Source organism: Macaca thibetana, chromosome 4 (genome assembly GCF_024542745.1).
Source record: "Macaca thibetana thibetana isolate TM-01 chromosome 4, ASM2454274v1, whole genome shotgun sequence".
In the NCBI taxonomy this organism is placed as follows: Eukaryota; Metazoa; Chordata; class Mammalia; order Primates; family Cercopithecidae; genus Macaca; species Macaca thibetana.
Genome location: NC_065581.1, coordinates 72373067 through 72392626, shown reverse-complemented (window position 1 = coordinate 72392626; position 19560 = coordinate 72373067). Strand labels below are relative to the sequence as shown.

At 36.3% G+C, this 19560-nt stretch overlaps 1 protein-coding gene across 3 annotated transcripts in view; it reads left to right on the top strand.

Annotated features, from left to right (window-relative positions):
* Window positions 1-19560, top strand: part of COL12A1 (collagen type XII alpha 1 chain) — a 1021934-nt gene that overhangs the window by 960187 nt on the left and 42187 nt on the right. For all 3 annotated transcript variants that reach the window (XM_050786415.1, XM_050786416.1, XM_050786417.1), the window contains 17 exons: window positions 745-884; window positions 1126-1258; window positions 1366-1386; window positions 2124-2266; window positions 4853-4982; window positions 5712-5851; window positions 6284-6413; window positions 7635-7777; window positions 8737-8866; window positions 9790-9932; window positions 11591-11720; window positions 13540-13659; window positions 14749-14895; window positions 15687-15803; window positions 15964-16110; window positions 16662-16736; window positions 18651-18790. In XM_050786415.1, coding sequence (XP_050642372.1) covers window positions 745-884; window positions 1126-1258; window positions 1366-1386; window positions 2124-2266; window positions 4853-4982; window positions 5712-5851; window positions 6284-6413; window positions 7635-7777; window positions 8737-8866; window positions 9790-9932; window positions 11591-11720; window positions 13540-13659; window positions 14749-14895; window positions 15687-15803; window positions 15964-16110; window positions 16662-16736; window positions 18651-18790 — 2129 coding nt within the window. The remainder of the gene's footprint in view (window positions 1-744; window positions 885-1125; window positions 1259-1365; window positions 1387-2123; window positions 2267-4852; window positions 4983-5711; window positions 5852-6283; window positions 6414-7634; window positions 7778-8736; window positions 8867-9789; window positions 9933-11590; window positions 11721-13539; window positions 13660-14748; window positions 14896-15686; window positions 15804-15963; window positions 16111-16661; window positions 16737-18650; window positions 18791-19560) is intronic.

The following is a 19560-nucleotide window of genomic DNA, read 5'->3' as shown; positions in this document are numbered from 1 at the left end:
AGGAAGAAGCTACGTGTGTGTGTTACCTGGATCGTAACATGCTCAGAGTTCCTTTCCTGTGACAATACTCCTAGATTGGAATTCACTGTATGTGTAGCAGTATGTATGTATGTTCTAATCAATTGTCAGAGTGCAATACTTTAGTGTTGTTTACAGCTAGACAGACATTCTCATTTTTACACTGCGGTGGTATGTGTGGTTTTTAAAAATAAAAATGAAACTATTTCCTTTGGGTATCAGAACAACAAATTATGAACAATAAATGAATAACTATTTCCTTGAGAATCATCTTTAATGTATAATATGTTAGCATACCTAGTTTATGACATTCTTAGTTAAGAAGGACTTCTTAACCTGGAGTCTATGTATGTCTCTGGGCTTATTGATAGACTGGAGAAGGTCCATTAACTCTGATATGTAGTCCGAGTTTGTGCTTTGTGTATTGTGTATTGCTGTGTAAAAGAGTCCATGGTGTTGATTTGATTCTTAAAAAGTTGGAGAAAGGTACTAAATGGTATCTTAAAAAAATCATCATTTAAATAGAATATCCTTAATAACGTATTATATCCACAGAATGCTTGCAGTTTTCAGAGCTCTAGGAATTGGTAAAATATTTGGTTCTAAGCAATATATTCAATCAGTTTTCAGATGTCCATTAATATAAAACAAGGAAGTTTTATTATATTAAATTGCATTTGTAGCTCACATTCAAAAACTTAGTCTGCTTGCCTTTTCTCATGATAGGACCCGTGCCAGCCCCAACAAACCTAAGGATTACTGAAGTAACATCCGAGGGTTTCAGAGGGACCTGGGATCATGGAGCTTCAGATGTGTCTCTCTACAGAATAACTTGGGCACCTTTTGGAAGCTCAGATAAGATGGAGGTAGTTAACTCTCTTTATCTTTCTCTTTGGTTTTCATGTCCCATTTAATTTGTAAGGAAGCTTACTTTAAAGAAGTATTACTTTTGTTGTCAATAAGCATTTATTGACATTTGAGCTCATGACACGCATCAGAGCAGGAGGAACATCTGGCTAAATAATGTAAACAAACTGACATTGAGTGTGTATGATGTAAGTGGAGACTTATTTTTGCGTGGATATGTTTTTGTCCTCTTTCTCCAAGACCATCTTAAATGGAGATGAAAATACTTTGATGTTCGAAAACCTGAATCCCAACACCGTCTATGAAGTTTCCATTACTGCCATCTATCCTGATGAGTCAGAAAGTGATGACCTGATTGGCAGTGAGAGCACATGTAGGTGTTTAGCTTTCAAATAGGACACTGATATTTTAAAGTTAATTTTTAAAAAATAGGGCTACAGCTATATTAGTAATGTGTCCCCAAATTCTGTTTTCTTTTAGTGCCTATCTTAACAACACAAGGTAAGAATTTAATTTGCTGAATTGTTTGAATGAACAAATAATGAATGAATGTATGAATGAAAAGTACCATAAAATACATTATAAATAGGTTATCTGCTTTTAAATCCTAAGATGTTCATTGAGAACTCTTTCAAGTAGGCTTTTCTTGAAAAACTTTGCTTTGCTACTACTTGTTTTGGAGTGTATTGATCAGCTTGGGGTGCCATCACAAAAGATTAGACTGGATGGCATAAATAACAGAAATTTATATTCTCACAATTCTGGAGGCTGAGAAGTCCAAGACCAAGGTGCTATTCAATTCGTTTCTGGATGATGGCTTTCCTCCCGGCTTATAGCTAGCCAGCCCTTTCTCAGTCTCTCTCACTTTCTCACTCTCTCACATGGTGGAGAGAGAGAGAATAAGCTCTCTCATGTCTCTTCTTACACAGACTAATCCCATTATGGCAGCCCCACCCTCATGACCTAATCTAACCCTAATTATCACCCAAGGGCCCCATCTTTAAATACCATCATATTGGAAGTTGGAACTTCTACATGTCATGTTTGTGGGGACAGAAACAAAATGAAAGTCCATACTAAGGAGTCATTTAAGAATCAATAACCGTTTTTATTAGGGGGTCAAATTTAATTATAAACCCAGAGGCATAGAATTCTCTGGTTGCCTTGGGAGCTGTATATATTTTAGGGGGAGGCATTGTTCTGTCTGCTTACTTTGTTTTTCAACAACCTTCTTTCAGCTCCCAAAAGTGGCCCACGAAACCTTCAAGTGTACAATGCAACATCTAACAGTTTGACTGTTAAGTGGGATCCTGCTAGTGGTCGTGTGCAGAAATATAGGATCACTTATCAGCCTTCCACAGGGGAAGGCAATGAGCAAACGGTAATTTTTAAATAAAAATTATAACTTGGATAAATTCTACCCATTTCTTTTCAAACTCTTTTTCCCCCTCAGTGTTTAGTTAGTCATACTTACTTTTTAAGGGATATTAAGATTTATTGCATTGGATGGATCATCTGACTCTTTAGCTGGCACTCCACGTGGAGTGCCATCATGGAGACTCAATGGATGTTCTCATGAGAGATGATAGTTGCTCTTCCTCATAGCCCCAAAGCATGAGGCATGTGCCTCAATGCATCCATAGTTCCTTTAAAAACTATTAGTGCTAGATTATCCACGAAGATATCCAGATAGTTTTTGTATCTGTGTCGACCTTCCATTCCTCTCTCTAACTTAATCAAGTGCTGAAAGTTTGCTAAACTTACCTATAATGTTTATTTTCTATTTATCTGATTTTTTCCCTGTTTTTTTTTGCATGTCATAGGCTATCTTCTAGATCTGGTGTTTCTAGGTATGGAAGCCTGTTAACCTAATTTACACTGTTTTTCATTTTTCTGTTATCCAAATGGAAGTCCCCAAGAAAGATGATAGGACTGTAAACTCAGTCTTCATCCTCTTTCTCTTCCTAGTCTTTCATTATTTAAGAGAACCTTTTTCCATTTTACCTCCCTTACTTTAGTTCTGTGGTTTGGGGCTTTCTACAACTTTGCCTTTTGTAAACTATATAATTAGAACTGCATGTATTATCCTAGGTCAGGAAGCCCCATGATTTTTACATAGGTATGATTATGTTTTCTGATTTATTTCAAAATAAATCTCCAGTTTTGATGAGGTACAGAGTTTTATTGACTTTTTTGGCTATAATATTTTTATATATAGCCTTAGAGACACATGTGTTATTAACCTTTAATCATCTGACTTGCCAAGCTCAAGCAAATGGGTCATATCTCTTATCAGTTTAGAGGTATTAGCCAAGGTAGAGGTTGGCATTAATCTAAGGTTTGTGGTTAAAGATCTCTGATAGTACCCAGTTAGTAAGCTTAGCCGAATCAGAAACCTTCCCATCTCTACTGTGACTTTGAGTTGGTCTTTTGAGGCTTTTATAGCTCCAGTCTTAGGTAGTATGATGCATTTGGACTGAGTATTTGTTTGTTTTAGGTAAATAGATTATCATTAATAAACTTAATATCAACTGTAATCAATAGACTTTTATATGAAAATAAGATAAGACAAATTAGATGGACTGATATATTAATTTCAGAAACGGAACTTCTTTTTTTTCTATGGCATGCCAGATTTTGGTAAAACTACAAGTCAGGAGAAGTTTGTTCTTAGCATTTCCTATCTTGGGAACATTGATGTTCCAGCTGCTTCTCCTGAGTCTCTTTTACTGTCTTCCAGCTGTTTGTTATTATAAAGAATCTCATAAACTTATCCTCTGGAAAGTATGAAGCCCTTAAGCTTTGTTAGTCTTTGGGGTACTTGGATTTTAATGCTAGTCCATGAAATCATGACAATGATGAATAACTGATGCTAGAATTATTTTGGGGAGCTGGATGGGAGAGGTAGGTAGATGCCCCTCTGCTTACTCATAAGGGCAGTTCTCCTAAGTAGGCTTTCAGATTTGTTATGCATCAGGTTTTTATCAAAATGGCTTATACTGTTATTGATACTTTTCTCTCATAACCTCAAATATGAAATTTGTTAAAATTAGCCATGGTAGTTCAGTTTGTCCATATTGAGGATGACGACCATGATTCACTGGGTTTTTCTCTGGAATTCAGACTACTTGAGTGGATGGGTGCTAAGTTGGAAACATCTGGTTTCTTCTAGCACATCCAGCCATCTACATGTGCACTCATTTTGGGCAGTGTGCCATTTTCATGCGATTTTAATTAGTATGACATAAACATCTGAATTCGGTAGACTGTTAATAAATTGTACAAATTTTCTTTCAACAAGATAGCTAGATGGCCTTAAGTAACGAATAAAAACTTTAAGCTTCATAATTAGAGTAAATTGAAAAGCTTCATACCACTGGGCTGGTATGATGGAGACAACTGGAAACCCCTGATCGAGTGTGGCCTGGCAAAAGTCTGGTCATGTTGTTAACACAACTAAGGCTGTTAGAGTGACAGTGTTCTTGGGGGAAACACCAAGAGCTTTATACTGTATGCTGAATCATTTTAATGTGTTTGTAAAGCAAATAAAAACATCTGTTAAAAAAGTAAGAATAATATTAAGTGGTGTGGAGCCTCTAAAATTATGCAATTCTTTGGTATCTTAAAGTCTCTTTGTAGCTCACTTATGATTAATGCCTTTTTTTTTTTTTTTTTTGAAGTTCTGTGAAATGTGTTTTGGATGAAATTTTACAGTGCTGGTGGCTAGCAAGTTGAAATATCTTTTTGGGGTCACCAGTTTAAAGCTTGGAATTCTTTTTATGATTTGAGGTGCATATTTTACATTTAAAATTATACCATAAGATGTATTTTAAACCTTTGCTGTGGTTCGTAATTCTAGAACTGGACAAGGGTCTCAAACAGCTTCCCTGTAGAAAGAGCTTTTTCTAACAGATTAGTGAGATGGAGAGAGCAAGGCTAACACTTACCAAGACCCTTTTTACTCAAGACCACAATAGGAGGACGGCAGAACAGTGTGGTCCTGCAGAAACTGAAGCCAGACACTCCTTACACTATCACCGTATCCTCTTTGTATCCTGATGGTGAAGGAGGTCGGATGACGGGAAGAGGCAAGACCAGTAAGTGAAACCTGAGTTCCTATAGCTTCTTTAATAGCTACTATTAGAATGGAATAATCTCTTTATCTGGAAACACTGGGGTGACACAAAGTTTTACTAATATTTAAAAATTCATTTACAAAGAATATTAATAGTTTATTTATTTATTTATTTTTTGAGACGGAGTCTTGCTGTGTTGCCCAGGCTGGAGTGCAGTGGCATGATCTTGGCTCACTGCAACCTCCGCCTCCCGGGTTCAAGCGATTCTCCTGTCTCAGGCTCCCGAATAGCTGGGATTACAGGTGCCCACCACCACACCTGGCTAATTTTTTATATTTTTCATAGAGATGGAGTTTCACCACGTCGGTCAAGCTGGTCTCGAACTCCTGACCTCAAGTGATCTGCCTGCCTCGGCCTCCCAAAGTGCTGGGATTACAGGCATGAGCCACTGTGCCTGGCCATATTAATAGTTTTTAACATCCTTGCTTGGAATTATTTGTCTCTATTTGTGGAGAAAGATGTTACTTTCTAGGATAGAAAGATGCTCTAAGACAAAAATGTCATGTGGATAGATGAGACATATGCATCAGACTGACACAGACACTGTATGTGTCATTTATTCACTACTTCAACAAATGTTTGTGCGGTACCTGCTATGTTCTAGGGTGCCTGGGAGATATCAGTGAATCTGTGTTTCATGTGTGCTTGATTGTTAGCACTATACTGTGATGGGATTTCTGTGCATTTCAGAACCTCTAAACACTGTAAGGAACCTAAGAGTGTATGACCCTTCTACCAGCACCTTGAATGTCCGCTGGGACCATGCAGAGGGAAATCCTCGTCAGTACAAGCTCTTCTATGCACCAGCAGCAGATGGTCCAGAGGAACTGGTAATTATTTCTTGTAGTAAAAAATGCTAATATGTTTAAATGGTAGCTGAGTGATTTAAAAGTGAAACTGAAGGAGTTAACCAGTTTACTTTAGAGTGAAGAATTTCATATTCATTTAATAAGACTTGATAGAGGGTAAATAGTTGATGCCTCAGAGCCTGGGTAACAGGGATTGGGACCAGGATTCTTCCCCCTGGTCAGGGGAAGAAGTAGCCATTCTGGGAAGTTCTAAATGGGGAGTATTGGGTGGTTGGAGGGGTATAGGGAAATATGTAACCTCTTGTAACAGGTCACGTGGGGGCACATTATTACATCCTAATATTACAGAACCTGCTTCTTGACTTGGTCTTGAGTTGGTATTGTATTATTTGAATTATTATTTCTTTCACAGATTTTTCAAGTCAGTGCTTTATGTTTTATTAAAATATTTAGGTTCCAATCCCCGGGAATACCAATTATGCCATTCTTAGGAATCTCCAGCCAGATACTTCGTACACTGTGACGGTAGTTCCCGTTTATACTGAAGGTGATGGGGGACGCACATCAGATACTGGAAGGACATGTAAGTAATAAGGCCAAAAAATTAATTTTTCATCATAAATGTTGCTTTTCATTATAAAGGCCATAAAGGCCCATTAAAGAGGATTGGGAAAATTTGGTGTGATAGAATTAAAAACATAAAAATTAGCCATAGTTTACCTTCCTAACACCAAATGTTAACATTTTGTGAAATAACAAATCTATAATAGCATCTTCTTTTGAAATGATAATTTTAGGATTTGTAAAAGTGCATATAATCATCAGTATGCTACTTTGCTTAATCTCTTTCATTGACAAAAATTCATTGAGCTTTGCTTTATGCTTTATAAATTGTTGTGAAGGACTGTTTATAATTGGCTTTCATAGTGCAAATTGTTGAAATCTGTTCGGCACATTACTTAATTTCATATGTCTTTGGTTTGTTTGTTGAAGTGCTTTTTTGATCTTAAAATCTGTATGCTTTCATTTAGAAAGCCGTTTATAGTGGTTTTACTGTTTTTTTTTTTTTTTAAGTATTGCTTAAAGGCTTTTGTGCAAATTTAGAAATACTTCTTTGGCTTTAAAAATATACTTGCTGATGGTTAAAAGGAACCAAGCATGGATGTCTTCTTTTGGTAAAAGATTAGTGGTCTAGGAAGATGATGTTATTGGTTAAATTAGAGTTTGGAATTAGTACATCAATTTAATTGGTAGGTTTTTCTAAGTTCCTATTGGGGCACTTAATTGAGAACTGGGTATATCTTATTTTTCTCTCCTTTTGCCTTTTCTGTTAATCACAAAGATATTGAGTAGCAATTGTTAAATGAAGAAGTAATGAATGGTTGTAACTAGCTGACCGAATCAGATGAGCTTAATGGCTGTTGTCAGATTTTACTTAGAAGGCAGACTCTTAAAAAATGTCTCTTCTTCCTCTCTCCATTACCTATATTGGAAAACTGAAACTACTTTTCCTATTTCTTTTCTCTATCCCATGACCCTTTATGGCCAATCCAGTTCCACCACTTTTATTAACTTGTTTTTAATTGAATACAATGTTGCTTCCTTATAGACAAAGGCCATGCTTGCTAACTTTAACTAAATTTGGATTTGGAGAGTTTTAATCTGCCTTTGCGTGTAGGTAATTAGAAATATAAAGAAGATAGCATTTTGTCCTGTTACAGAATGTAGGTTCTGGAAAAGTGATACAAAAGCTTGAGATATATAAACAGACTTAAGAAATAGATGTTGGCCTTCATTTCCTCAGTGATGAGAGGACTGGCAAGAAATGTCCAAGTATACAATCCTACACCTAACAGCCTCGATGTTCGCTGGGACCCTGCACCAGGACCTGTGCTGCAGTATCGCGTTGTGTATTCCCCTGTGGATGGCACAAGACCCTCAGAATCTGTAAGTAATTTTGTCATGGAAACTGCATTTCCTGATGAATGTAGTCACATGTTTGTGTCATGTTTGATAACCTGGGAGAACACAAACCACAAACATGCCGGTGTATAATACTTAAATTATTGTTTTTGATGACTTGAGGTAGGTGTATTAATTATAGGATTAGTAAGAATAAAAAGAATTTTGGGAAAATGTGAATTAGTTGGATGGGTTAAAAACCCAGTAATAAATGTAAATAATTGCTAGACCTTGTCAATATGTCTTTGTTATGAAAATATTTTAAAATTTACCTTCACTAGTTCTTACAAATTGCCCAATCTATCTTTAATTCATAACATTATTCAGTTTTGTAAGTAGGCTAACAATTTAGAAATCAGAAATTGCTAATTTCAATAAGCATAGTATCAGAATACCTATGGGAAAGTAAATGTATAAACTAATTTAACTTATAAGTCTTTGCAAAAATAAACAATGTTGATGAAGATAAACAAATTATAAATAATATATGCATTTGATAAGAACATTGATTTTCATGTCCCTGTATGGTAGAACATATTAAGACAACTTTACCTGTATGCATTGCATGGAGTCTCTATTTCAACACAAAATCTCCCCCACCACAAGTAAGAGTCCCCATTCTTGTGTGTATTTAACATGCAGGATGTTTTTTGAGGAAATATCATGAGCCTTGCATGTTATATTTGAGAATCTTTATAATAAATATAAATGGAGATAACTGAAGCTACTAAGGGTCAAGGATGAGGTCACTTTTTTTGGAAAGGGAATTTCTGAGGACAAATTTTGTTTAGTGATATGGTCTGGGTGGATCTCATGGAGAAGCACAGTTGGCTTCTGATGTGGCTGGGCTCAACATTTTATTATAAATACTATTGTGATGACTAACTGAAGACTTGGTAAGCATTTGAGTTGTCAGGCAGAATTTGGCATTTCCTCCCCTGCAGATAGTGGTGCCAGGAAACACACGCATGGTGCATCTGGAGCGGCTGATTCCGGACACACTCTATTCCGTGAACCTTGTGGCTCTATACTCAGATGGAGAGGGAAATCCCAGCCCTGCCCAGGGCCGAACGCGTGAGGCAGAAATCCTTTCTCCATTCCATTCCCTTGTAGCTAGATAGGCAGGGCTTCTCTGATTGAGTGACGGGTGGGAGCGGGGTGGTGAGAGATGGGTGCTTTCTGCCTGGGATCCCCTACCTTCACATTCCAGGCGAAAACACTGGGTCTGTGACTGTTGTTTGTGTGACGTGAACTTCATCTGTTCGTGTTCTCATTTGGGACATGAGTTAAGGAGGGGTTTTTCCCCTTTTTCTCCTCTTCTACCCTGCATCTTCCTTTTTTCCCTCTTTCTAGTCTGCAGTGAGTCTTCTTACCAAATGGGGACTTTGGAAATGTGAGGGTTTAGTCGTTATGTTTTATCGAATAGATATGGTTATAGTGGTTAAAATAATTCTCCTTTTTCCTAGTCTACCTTTTTTTTTTTTTTTTTTTTTTTTTGAGACGGAGCCTGTATCTGTCGCCCAGGCTGGAGTGCAGTGGTGCGATCTCGACTCACTGCAACCTCCGCCTTCCGGGTTCACTCCATTCTCCTGCCAAGTAGCTGGGACTACAGGCGCCTGCCACAACTCCCGGCTGATTTTTTGTGTTTTTGGTAGAGACGGGGTTTCACCGGGTTAGCCAGGTTGGTCTTGATCTCCTGATCTCGTGATCCACCCGCCTCGTCCTCCAAAAGTGCTGGGATTACAGGCGTGAGCCACTGCGCCTGGCCTAGTCTACCTTTCAAAGCTAGCTCTAGGTCACTGAAAGTTCAGCATGTAACCATAGCTCTGAAATACACTGTTTATGATTTCACGTTAAAACCATAAATGTGTATTTTATTATATGGGAGGAAACATCCGAGTGAATGGTGAGTGAAACACATGCAAGAAACCTCCTTAATCTGGCCTAGGTAATGCTCACAGGCAGACAACAAACTCTATTGTATTTTATTTATTTAGTACCACGGAGTGGACCAAGGAACCTGAGAGTGTTTGGTGAAACAACCAATAGCCTTTCGGTAGCCTGGGATCATGCTGACGGGCCAGTTCAGCAGTACAGGATCATCTATTCTCCCACTGTTGGTGATCCAATTGATGAATATGTAAGTCTAATACTCATTTATTGGCACATTTTATCATCTTAGCTGAATGGACGGTGAAGTTAAAGTTCTTTAGACGTATGCTGTGAGTATAGTTGAGTCCTTGATAGTCACACTTTATGATTTTTCTCTGACATGACTTTGGGATCACTCAAGGGTGCTTAGTCTTTCTGGCCTCCCATACCACAGAGAAGCACTGTCTTTGGGTTCATTTTTATTCTAAAGACAGATAGGAAAACTATCTTATCGCATGATTAACTGAACATTTCTAACCACCTAATGACACCACAGGAACCAAGTTTAGTGAAATATGATACCTATCATTCTGGAATGTCTAAGTTAATATTCAAATAGTATATTTATCCAAATCTTACCCTTTTCTCAAATCTAATTCCTCTACAAGGTCTCCCTTAAATATTCCAGTGTTAATTGATCTCTCTTTTCTTTAAGCTTAACATTTTGTGGTACACATTAGTTTTGTAATATACATACTCTCCTATTAGCTTCAAACTTTTTGAGTGTCATAGTTTGTCTTTCCAGAACCAGATTCAAGTTTCTGACAGCTTCCTCATAGCCCTCACTATGCACATCTATTTGTTATGAGTGGAAAAATGGAAAAACTACTTTATTTGAAATTTAGTGATTAATTGCTGCGATATGCTTGCAGAATATTGCACAAGATGTTGATTGTAAATTAGGTCTGTGGTTTGCCATCTTTTTACCACATAGATTGTCTTAGATAATTTTCCTTCCCAGAGCCCCATGTGATGAAATATTTCATCTACTGGAACTTGATATAGTAACCTTTAATTCAAGTCCCTACTTTTATTAATAAGAAACACATGTAACTACCATTTATAGTTTCTGATCAAAATGTGATAAACAGTACTACTATAGTTAGTTTGCCAAAGCAGAGAAACTCATGGTTAGTGTTTGTGCAACCTTGCCATGGGCAAATAAGTAATTTCCCTTTACTTTCTGAAAACATTAAGAATACAATTTATCATTTGTAGTTATAGGACTCCAGGCCAGGATTCACTGGCATACCTTATCCATGTTGTTTGTAGAAACAAAACATAGGCTTAGAAAGATTGAGATGTCTGGTTCATTTCTTCTTTGAAGAGGTAGTTGAATGTATTCCCATCTTTTTCAGCTAACTAGTATCAGCCAAACTGATATTTTTGAGGCCAGAAACTTCGTCAATTTTTGCTCAGCAGTGGATTCTCAGTAGCTAATACCTGTCCCACTGTGCCTGGCCCGCAGTGGGTACTGGGTACATATTTGTACATGAAAGCAGAACATGTGATGATGAGATCTGAAGGAAACAAACTTATTACTGAGTGCTGGAGTACTCAGTAAGGTGTTCTGAAGTGCTGTACATGGCATTGCTTTTAATACAGTTTTCTTCAGAGATGTTAAGTCACATGGCTGTTAAGTGGCTGATCTGGGGTTTGAACCCAGATCTGTCTGACTCTAAAACCACTCTCCTATGCTGCAGAGAAGAAGTGAAGATAGTTTTTCTTGTCATGAGCATTGTGCAGCAAAAATAAAATGTGAAAAAAACTACTATTACTGTTTATGGGAATACATAAAACAATATTGTCTTTTGATCTGGAAGTCTTCTAGATGGTAGTACATTTATAATTTAACTTCCTTTATAGACCACAGTCCCAGGCAGAAGAAATAATGTAATACTGCAGCCCCTGCAACCTGACACTCCCTATAAAATTACTGTTATTGCTGTTTATGAAGATGGAGATGGTGGCCATCTAACAGGAAATGGAAGAACTGGTAAGTGTTTTGTACTCCCCCTTTTTGTTTCTGCTTTGAAATTGTTAAGATCTTAATGTTGCTTTTTTACCTTTTAAAACCTCAAAATTTTATCTTTACCAGTATATCTCAAATACCACACTAATATGGTATTATTTGTATTAGACATTAAATTTTGTCAAAATGATGACATGTGAAAGGAATTTGTTTTTAACTTTTTAATGGTTCACTAAGTGAAGAAAAAGAAGACCATCTGCATATTTTTATTTGCTTAAGATAGTTCTAGTTCTTCTTTGGAAAACCACTGCATATTCTCTGAATAATGTTTCAATTGGTATGGTGTCAGTTAAGGTTATAATTGTTAAGTCAATATAGTATCAGTAAGAAATATTCCATTGTGATTGAATCTTAAGTCATAAATACAGAAGTGAGATGATCAGCAATCATTTTCTATGTACAAATTTAGCTTTTTCTAAAAAGAAAAATGTATTTTTTATTGTACTAAGGAATTTACATAGAATTATCAACATTCAGACCCATTTTTACACTATACTGGTGGTAATTTCTTAGGGTTTAAAAATTTTCTAAGGTGGTTGCTTGCTACAGTCACCTGAGGAGCTTTAAAAATACTTATGCCTGGGTTCCACTCCCAGAGATACTGATGTAACTGTGTGAGGTGTGAGCTGGACCTGCTGGTGTTCTCATTAATGTGCAGCAATGGCTGAGAGTCACTAGTTAAGCACAAAAGTAGGATGAACTCTAGATCTGAGTTTTGTTACTGGTAGATACTGGCATTGCTCTTTTATACTTCATTCACCAAAAATCTACTTAAGTAACATGACTTCAGGTTTCTTTCTGCAGTCACTTGCCAAAAGTCTTTTTGAGCTTAAATGATCTTGACAATATTACAGAATTTAAAGAGGTGACATTTGAAAGCTCCTAAGGGAAAAGCAGGACTAGAGTTGACTCAGCTCAGTCTCTCAAGGTCAAGAATCTCTATTTATTGATATTGTTGTCTACAGGACTGAGTCAGTGGAGACTCACATGACTCAAGATAATTTTAACAACCTCACTTTTTAAATTTTTTTCAGATTTTAGACTGTATTTTGGGACTTTCCTGGGGAAAATGGCATATTTCAGAATTTCATGCTTATCAAAATGGATTTTTAAAAACTAGATCTTATATTTTCCAGGAAGGGCCAAAGTCATGTTTTGTTTCTCTTATGAAAAAAATGTTTTTCAAGTTAGATTCATTATTTGCGTAATGCTGTGAATAGTAAACTCAGCAACTACTTAACATGTTACCTAAACAGTATTGATTTTATAAGTTGTGGGCTTGGAGGCAGTATCTCTGGAAGCATTCTAGGTAATGCTGGTGGAGGATAGAGAGGTATAGGGAAAAAGCATTATTAGGTAGCTGTGTGGTTTTGGGCAAATAATATCTTATGTATTTGATGAAGTGGTTGGATTAGATAGTCTCTAAATTGCTTTCTGTTTCTAACAATCTGTAATCTATGACATTCTAAAAATGGTTTGAGATCTCTTTTATTTTCTATAATCCTGAGTCATAGAACGTTTCAGCTCTGGATACTGCTTCCTTCTGAGAAGGCTGTTCTGGAAATCACTAGTTCTTGAGTCTATTTCAGTTGCTGTTTAAATTTGGAAAACTATTCAGCAGTTTTTGAATACTTCAATGCCTTTTATTTGTTTTCTGGATAAAGACATTATGGAATATTATGAAATTGCTCCCACTGGGCTTTCCTACCAATACTTTTAAAGTTCTGTGCTCTCCCTGTGTGCCAATGAAAGGTCAGTAATGTGTGCCAATGTTTGTTTTCAGTGGGACTCCTTCCTCCTCAGAACATACACATCTCTGATGAATGGTATACAAGATTCAGGGTGTCCTGGGACCCTTCACCCTCTCCAGTTCTTGGATATAAAATTGTATATAAGCCAGTGGGTAAGGAAGTGCCTTTGTCATCATAGAAATGCTTTGGAGGGTTATTTGCATATCAGGGTATTTTCTCTTTCATCCCCCACTATTAGGTTCTCCTGAGAGTTCAGGTATCACACCAAGTTTCCTGTCACCAAAGGCAATGTTTTTGGCAATAACATTTTAAGCCAATTATCTTAAATACCATTGTTATTATAGGTATAGATGAGATTCTAATTAAATGTCATGATTAAAATGTTTGACTTGGTTCATAAAGTTGCACAAATCAAAGATGCCTGTCTTCAGACATCCTGTATGATCATGAAATAATGAATATTCCATCATTATACCTCTGTATTTTCCCCACTATACCCAGGTATTATTTTATTTTGGACATAGATTCCATGCAGTTTATTCATGACAGTCTTGCTTTCAAATCCCCTCTGAAATTTTGACCTAAATTAATATCACCTTGATTAAACTATTTGTTATTTTTGTTTTAATATTCTGTCTATATGCTTAGCGAAACTGGAAGAAAAATGCTCTTCGTACCAAATTTGTTAGGGCATCTTCTATATATCTAGGAAGAGTATGAACTAGAAAAAACATGAAGGAGAGAAGGCGAGAGAAAGGAAATAAAATTTGAACCTATGTAAGAAATAGAAAAAGAACTTCAAAAAGAAAGTGGGGTTGGTAACTAAGGACTTTAGCAGCCAAAGTATGTGGAATGAGGTCCAAGAAAGAAGTTCTTAGATCGTCTCTACAATAAATGAAAAAGTGTCAATTGAACACCTACTATATGCAAAACACTATGTTGGCAAAATAGGGCTTGAGAAAGAAGCTTGAGAATTCATTCACTAAAGAAACATTGATTATATACCTACTATATTCCAAATGCTGTGCTGTGCTTTGAAAATAGGAGGGTGAAGAAATCAGTGTCTGCTTATAGTTTCATATTTGCCATATAATGTAGCTTGTGCTCCAGTGAGTAAGTGCATGAGGACTATGGAATTAATGGTGTTCATGATTCCCTTTGACTGTAGGATCTTTAATTTTATGCAGAATTTCATGCTAGTGATGGCATGTTTCTGTGTATTTTTGTGGTTGTTAATAAAGGTTCCAATGAGCCCATGGAAGCCTTTGTTGGAGAGATGACATCATATACCTTACACAATCTCAATCCCAGCACCACCTACGATGTGAATGTTTATGCTCAATATGATTCTGGACTCAGTGTCCCCTTGACAGATCAAGGCACTACATGTGAGTCATGGATATTTTCATGGTTGTAAGAAAAAGTGTAGTAGAAATTACCAGGTCAGCCTATTCTAATTTTACTGTAATTATACATGTATAATGTAATTATACATGTATAATGTAATTATACATGTTTCCTCAGCATTATGTAGGCAGGCTATTTTGTGTCTGGGTAGACAAAATACCTATCCAAATACATAAATATTATAATTGAGTATATAAAAATGTATACGATGAGAAATTTGTGTATTTCACATAAAATACTATATTTTGAATTTTAAAAGATAAAAATTATAGAAATTATCATTTTATCCATGAATGACCTGTAAAATTAGATCTGTGATGCTACTTAGTTCTTCTTTACATTTGATATTAAGATATATATTACCTAAATCCATTGATTTAATTTGACTTAATTATTGAATCATGATTAGTGATTCAGTCCACAGATATATTTTAATGACAGCATTGCTTTGATAACTATTTAATGACTTAGCAGATAGCCTTTTAGAAACTGTTTTCATTATTTTCCATGAGAAGTTTTTTAAATTCTTAGTTGTGAGAGGGACTATACGGAATTTCCTTTCCTTGAAAATCAGTGATAGAAAGGGGGGTCTATTTTGGCAGTACCACATTTTGAAATACGATTCATGTGTGTTTCTTCTAAGGAAACATATTATGATTTTGAACTTTATTTCAGCCACAGTGAAAGTTTGAAAATTGCGTTATGATTAAAAGTATATTTTTTTGCTTTAATTTACAAAGTGAATCTCTTTCTTTCTTTCTTTATTTTATAGTATATTTAAATGTAACAGATCTGAAAACTCACCAGATTGGGTGGGATACATTCTGTGTCAAATGGTCAGCTCACCGGGCAGCCACCTCCTACAGGCTGAAACTAAGCCCTGCAGATGGTATGTGTGTAAAAAAGAAAAAAATGATCTGTAGCATGTAGTGGAAACATTTTAAATTTCAGTAAAGAAGATACCATTTTGTTTATAACAATGATATATAAAATTGTCTTGAAATATAATTGATGATGACACTGGCATTTTCCTTTGTTGTCATAATCAGGAACCAGGGGACAAGAAATTACAGTGCGTGGATCAGAAACCAGTCACTGCTTCACTGGCCTTTCACCAGACACTGATTATGGTGTCACTGTTTTTGTGCAGACACCAAATCTCGAGGGACCAGGAGTCTCTGTTAAAGAACATACCAGTAAGTTTTTGAGAAATCTGGAAAGCCTTCATAAGGCTTTAGAATAGAATGCTCTAGGTAAGGAAGACTTAAGTGAATCCTGTGCAGGTACCTCTCCCCAAGGGTAGCAATAATGATAGGATGATGGTGAGTTCCTGAATGTGGAGTCTAAAGCTGGTTCAGGACCTTTTTCTGTAGCAATTGCAAGTTGTCCCTGTTATCGAGTTGGGGCTACTTTGAGGAAGGGCTAAAGGAGGGAGAGATGGCTCTCGCTGACAGTGAGAAGGTGAATTCATATTAGTGACTTTTGCTCATTTGACCCTATCTGAAGGCCTTACATTTTCCCTTTAGATCTTTTTTTTTTCTGTAGCTGTAGTGGATGTTGAATGACTACCAGTGACACCAAATTTGGATGGAATAAAATCCCTAGTATGTTAGTACTGATGACGGTGGTGTCTCATTTTGTATGACTTGATTTGGTATCCAGGATTTAAATCGCTCTTAAAATTTACTTTCTGGGATATAAAATGTGCACATGGTGTGTTTTTATAATTATTATTTTTAAATTCTAGCTGTGAAACCAACAGAAGCCCCTACAGAGCCACCCACCCCTCCTCCCCCTCCCACCATTCCACCAGCCCGGGATGGTAAGTACAGCTAAATAGGCAATACATTCAGCTGATAGGGAGCTACAGACTTCTTATTTATGCTGCATGTACATCATTTACAATTAATATAGAACATTTCTGATTTATTATTGCTGCTGAAGAGTTTTTAGACTGAAAGAGAAGATTACCAGTAATTTGTTTCTCTCCATCTCTGGGCACATTTTGATGTAAATAAAATCAGTCATAAATTATTCCAGCTCTTCAGTTAGAAGTCTGTTTCCTCAGTTTTACAGATTTAGGTCTTCCATGATCCATGGTTACATGGTGGACATTTCTTTCTGCTAACTGCTGGCATTAGTAAGCACTGTGAACCCTTTTGGCTATATTTACAACCTAAGCCTTGAGGCTGTTGGCTTTAAAATTCCTGGTGTCCAACCTGAGAAGTTCCCTGGATTACACAAAGCTAAAAAATTTTCCATTCACCAAAATGTGAAAGATAATTGTAACTTGCAGTGAACTGGTAAAACGACATACTGATTTATTAAGGTTGGTCTCTCAGCATTTGAGGGCAATTCTTTAGCACTTTATCAAGCTAAATTTTAGTTAAATAACTACTGGATTATTCTTTTCTCATATGCTGTTTGCAGCATTTAATAGAAAATATTTCAGATTTTAAATATATTTTTATTTTATCTTAGAAGGATGTAGAATGTTACAACTTTATTAAACCTATTATATAAGTAAAATTAAAAATTAAAAGTGTAATATTGTAGGGTAAAATAATAATGGGTTCCTTTAAATTAGATATAGAAAGAAATTCAGTAAATAATCTTGGTTTAAAAATAAGTTTTTTCTTTTTAAATAGACTTTATTTTCTAGAGTAGTTTTAGGTTCACAGCAACATTGCAGGCACGATGCAGAGATTTTTCATCTCCGAGACAGACTGCCCTTCCCCACCACATGCCCAGCCTCCTCGACTATTAACATCCCGCGTCTGAGTGGTACATTTGTTACAACCGATGAACCTACATTGACACATCATCACCACCCAAAGTCCATAGTTTACATTAGGGTTCACTCTCAGTGTTAAACTTCTCTATGTTAAGTTTTTATAAATTAAAATTTTGTTAATTGTTTTTAGATTTTTTTCTTAACCTCCAAGTCTAGATATTCAAATAAAAATCTTCTTTCCTACATATGATTCTAGTGGCTTAATTTAAATTTTACAAAGGACTTGGCCAGGTGCGATGGCTCACTCCTGTAATCCCAGCACTTTGGGAGGCCGAGACAGGTGGATCAAGACCATCCTGGCCAATACGGTGAAACCCCATCTCTACTAAAAATACAAAAATTAGCTGGGTGTGGTGGCACGTGCCTGTTGTCCCAGCAACTCAGGAGGCTCAGGCAGGAGAATCGCTTGAACCTGGTAGGCGGAGGTTACAGTGAGCTGAGACTGCCAATGCACTCCAGCCTGAAGGCAGAGTGAGACCCTGTCTCAAAAAAGAAAAAAAAAAAAAAAAAAAAAAGGACCTATTTGCATAAAGTCAATCTTTAATAATTATATTCCAAATCTCCAAACTTTTTATTTGATTTCTCCTCTCCTCTCATTTATTGTTCAAAACTACTTGAAGAGTTCCGTGAGATAAGATTGTATCTTTGCATAATGGATCTAAACAAATGGAGTAATTCCAGAGCAGGTATTGTGGATCTGTTAGTCCAATGCTTCTTAAATTTATTGTGCATATGAGTCATCTTATTACTGCTGGTACTGATTCAAGAAGTCTGGGGTAGGACCCAACATTCTGCATTTCTAACAAGCTCCCAGGCAGTGCTGTTGCTGCAGAACCACACTTTGCGTAGCAAGGTGTTTTACTATATTTTCAATTATGTGATTTCATTTAAATGAAAGAATTTATGAGATTTGGGGCTTCTTATGCTTTCCTTTTTTTGTAGTATGCAAAGGGGCCAAGGCAGATATTGTGTTCTTGACTGATGCCTCTTGGAGCATCGGGGATGATAATTTTAACAAAGTTGTAAAATTCATCTTCAATACTGTGGGAGGCTTTGATGAAATCAGTCCTGCTGGGATTCAGGTGAGTGTCATTCCACCGGTGGCCACTCATTTGTGATGTCTTGCCTTTCCTTTGAACTTCTCTTTTTAAGTAAAAAGTCTTTTTAATACAAACTCAATTTTGACTTTCTCTTATTCACTATTTCCTTTATTCATGTATTTTTGGGAGGGAATTGGGTGTAAATGATAAATAAATAGAAAAATAAATGTTTTTTCTATTAGTTTATTAGTTTTTATCTTTGATTAGATGATATTCCTGTTGGAGAACTTAGGGGATTCTGACTCTTAACTTCCTGCTTCCAACCATGACACATTTCTATAGAAGTTCATCCAAAGTTCTGGATATTAAATTCTTTGTGATTTTCATGCTCTGTGAAGTTAGAAGAATCAGTGATAAACAGTGACTGGAGTGAGTGTGCGGAACTTGCTGCCTCTATCATTACTTTGCAGATAATTACCTTGACCAGAAGAATGTCCGTTGTTGAGCTAAAGCATATTTCATTTGCTTTTTTAAAATGATAACTACCAATTATCTTGCTCTGAAATCACTCCAAATATATTTGTTATACTGAAGTACTTAGAGAAGTTTGTATTTCCAAGAGAGGCCTCAAAGAATAAATCATCATGTAACCCTAACCCAATTAAAAGACCCAATTAAAATTCCACCCCCTCTGGTAAGGCGCCATGATGGCTTTACCCATTCCATGCTTTTGAAGTATTTTGTCTATATTGCTGCATTACAACAAATATCACTTCATATTGTCATTAATTGTGTGCTGTCTTCTGTCTACT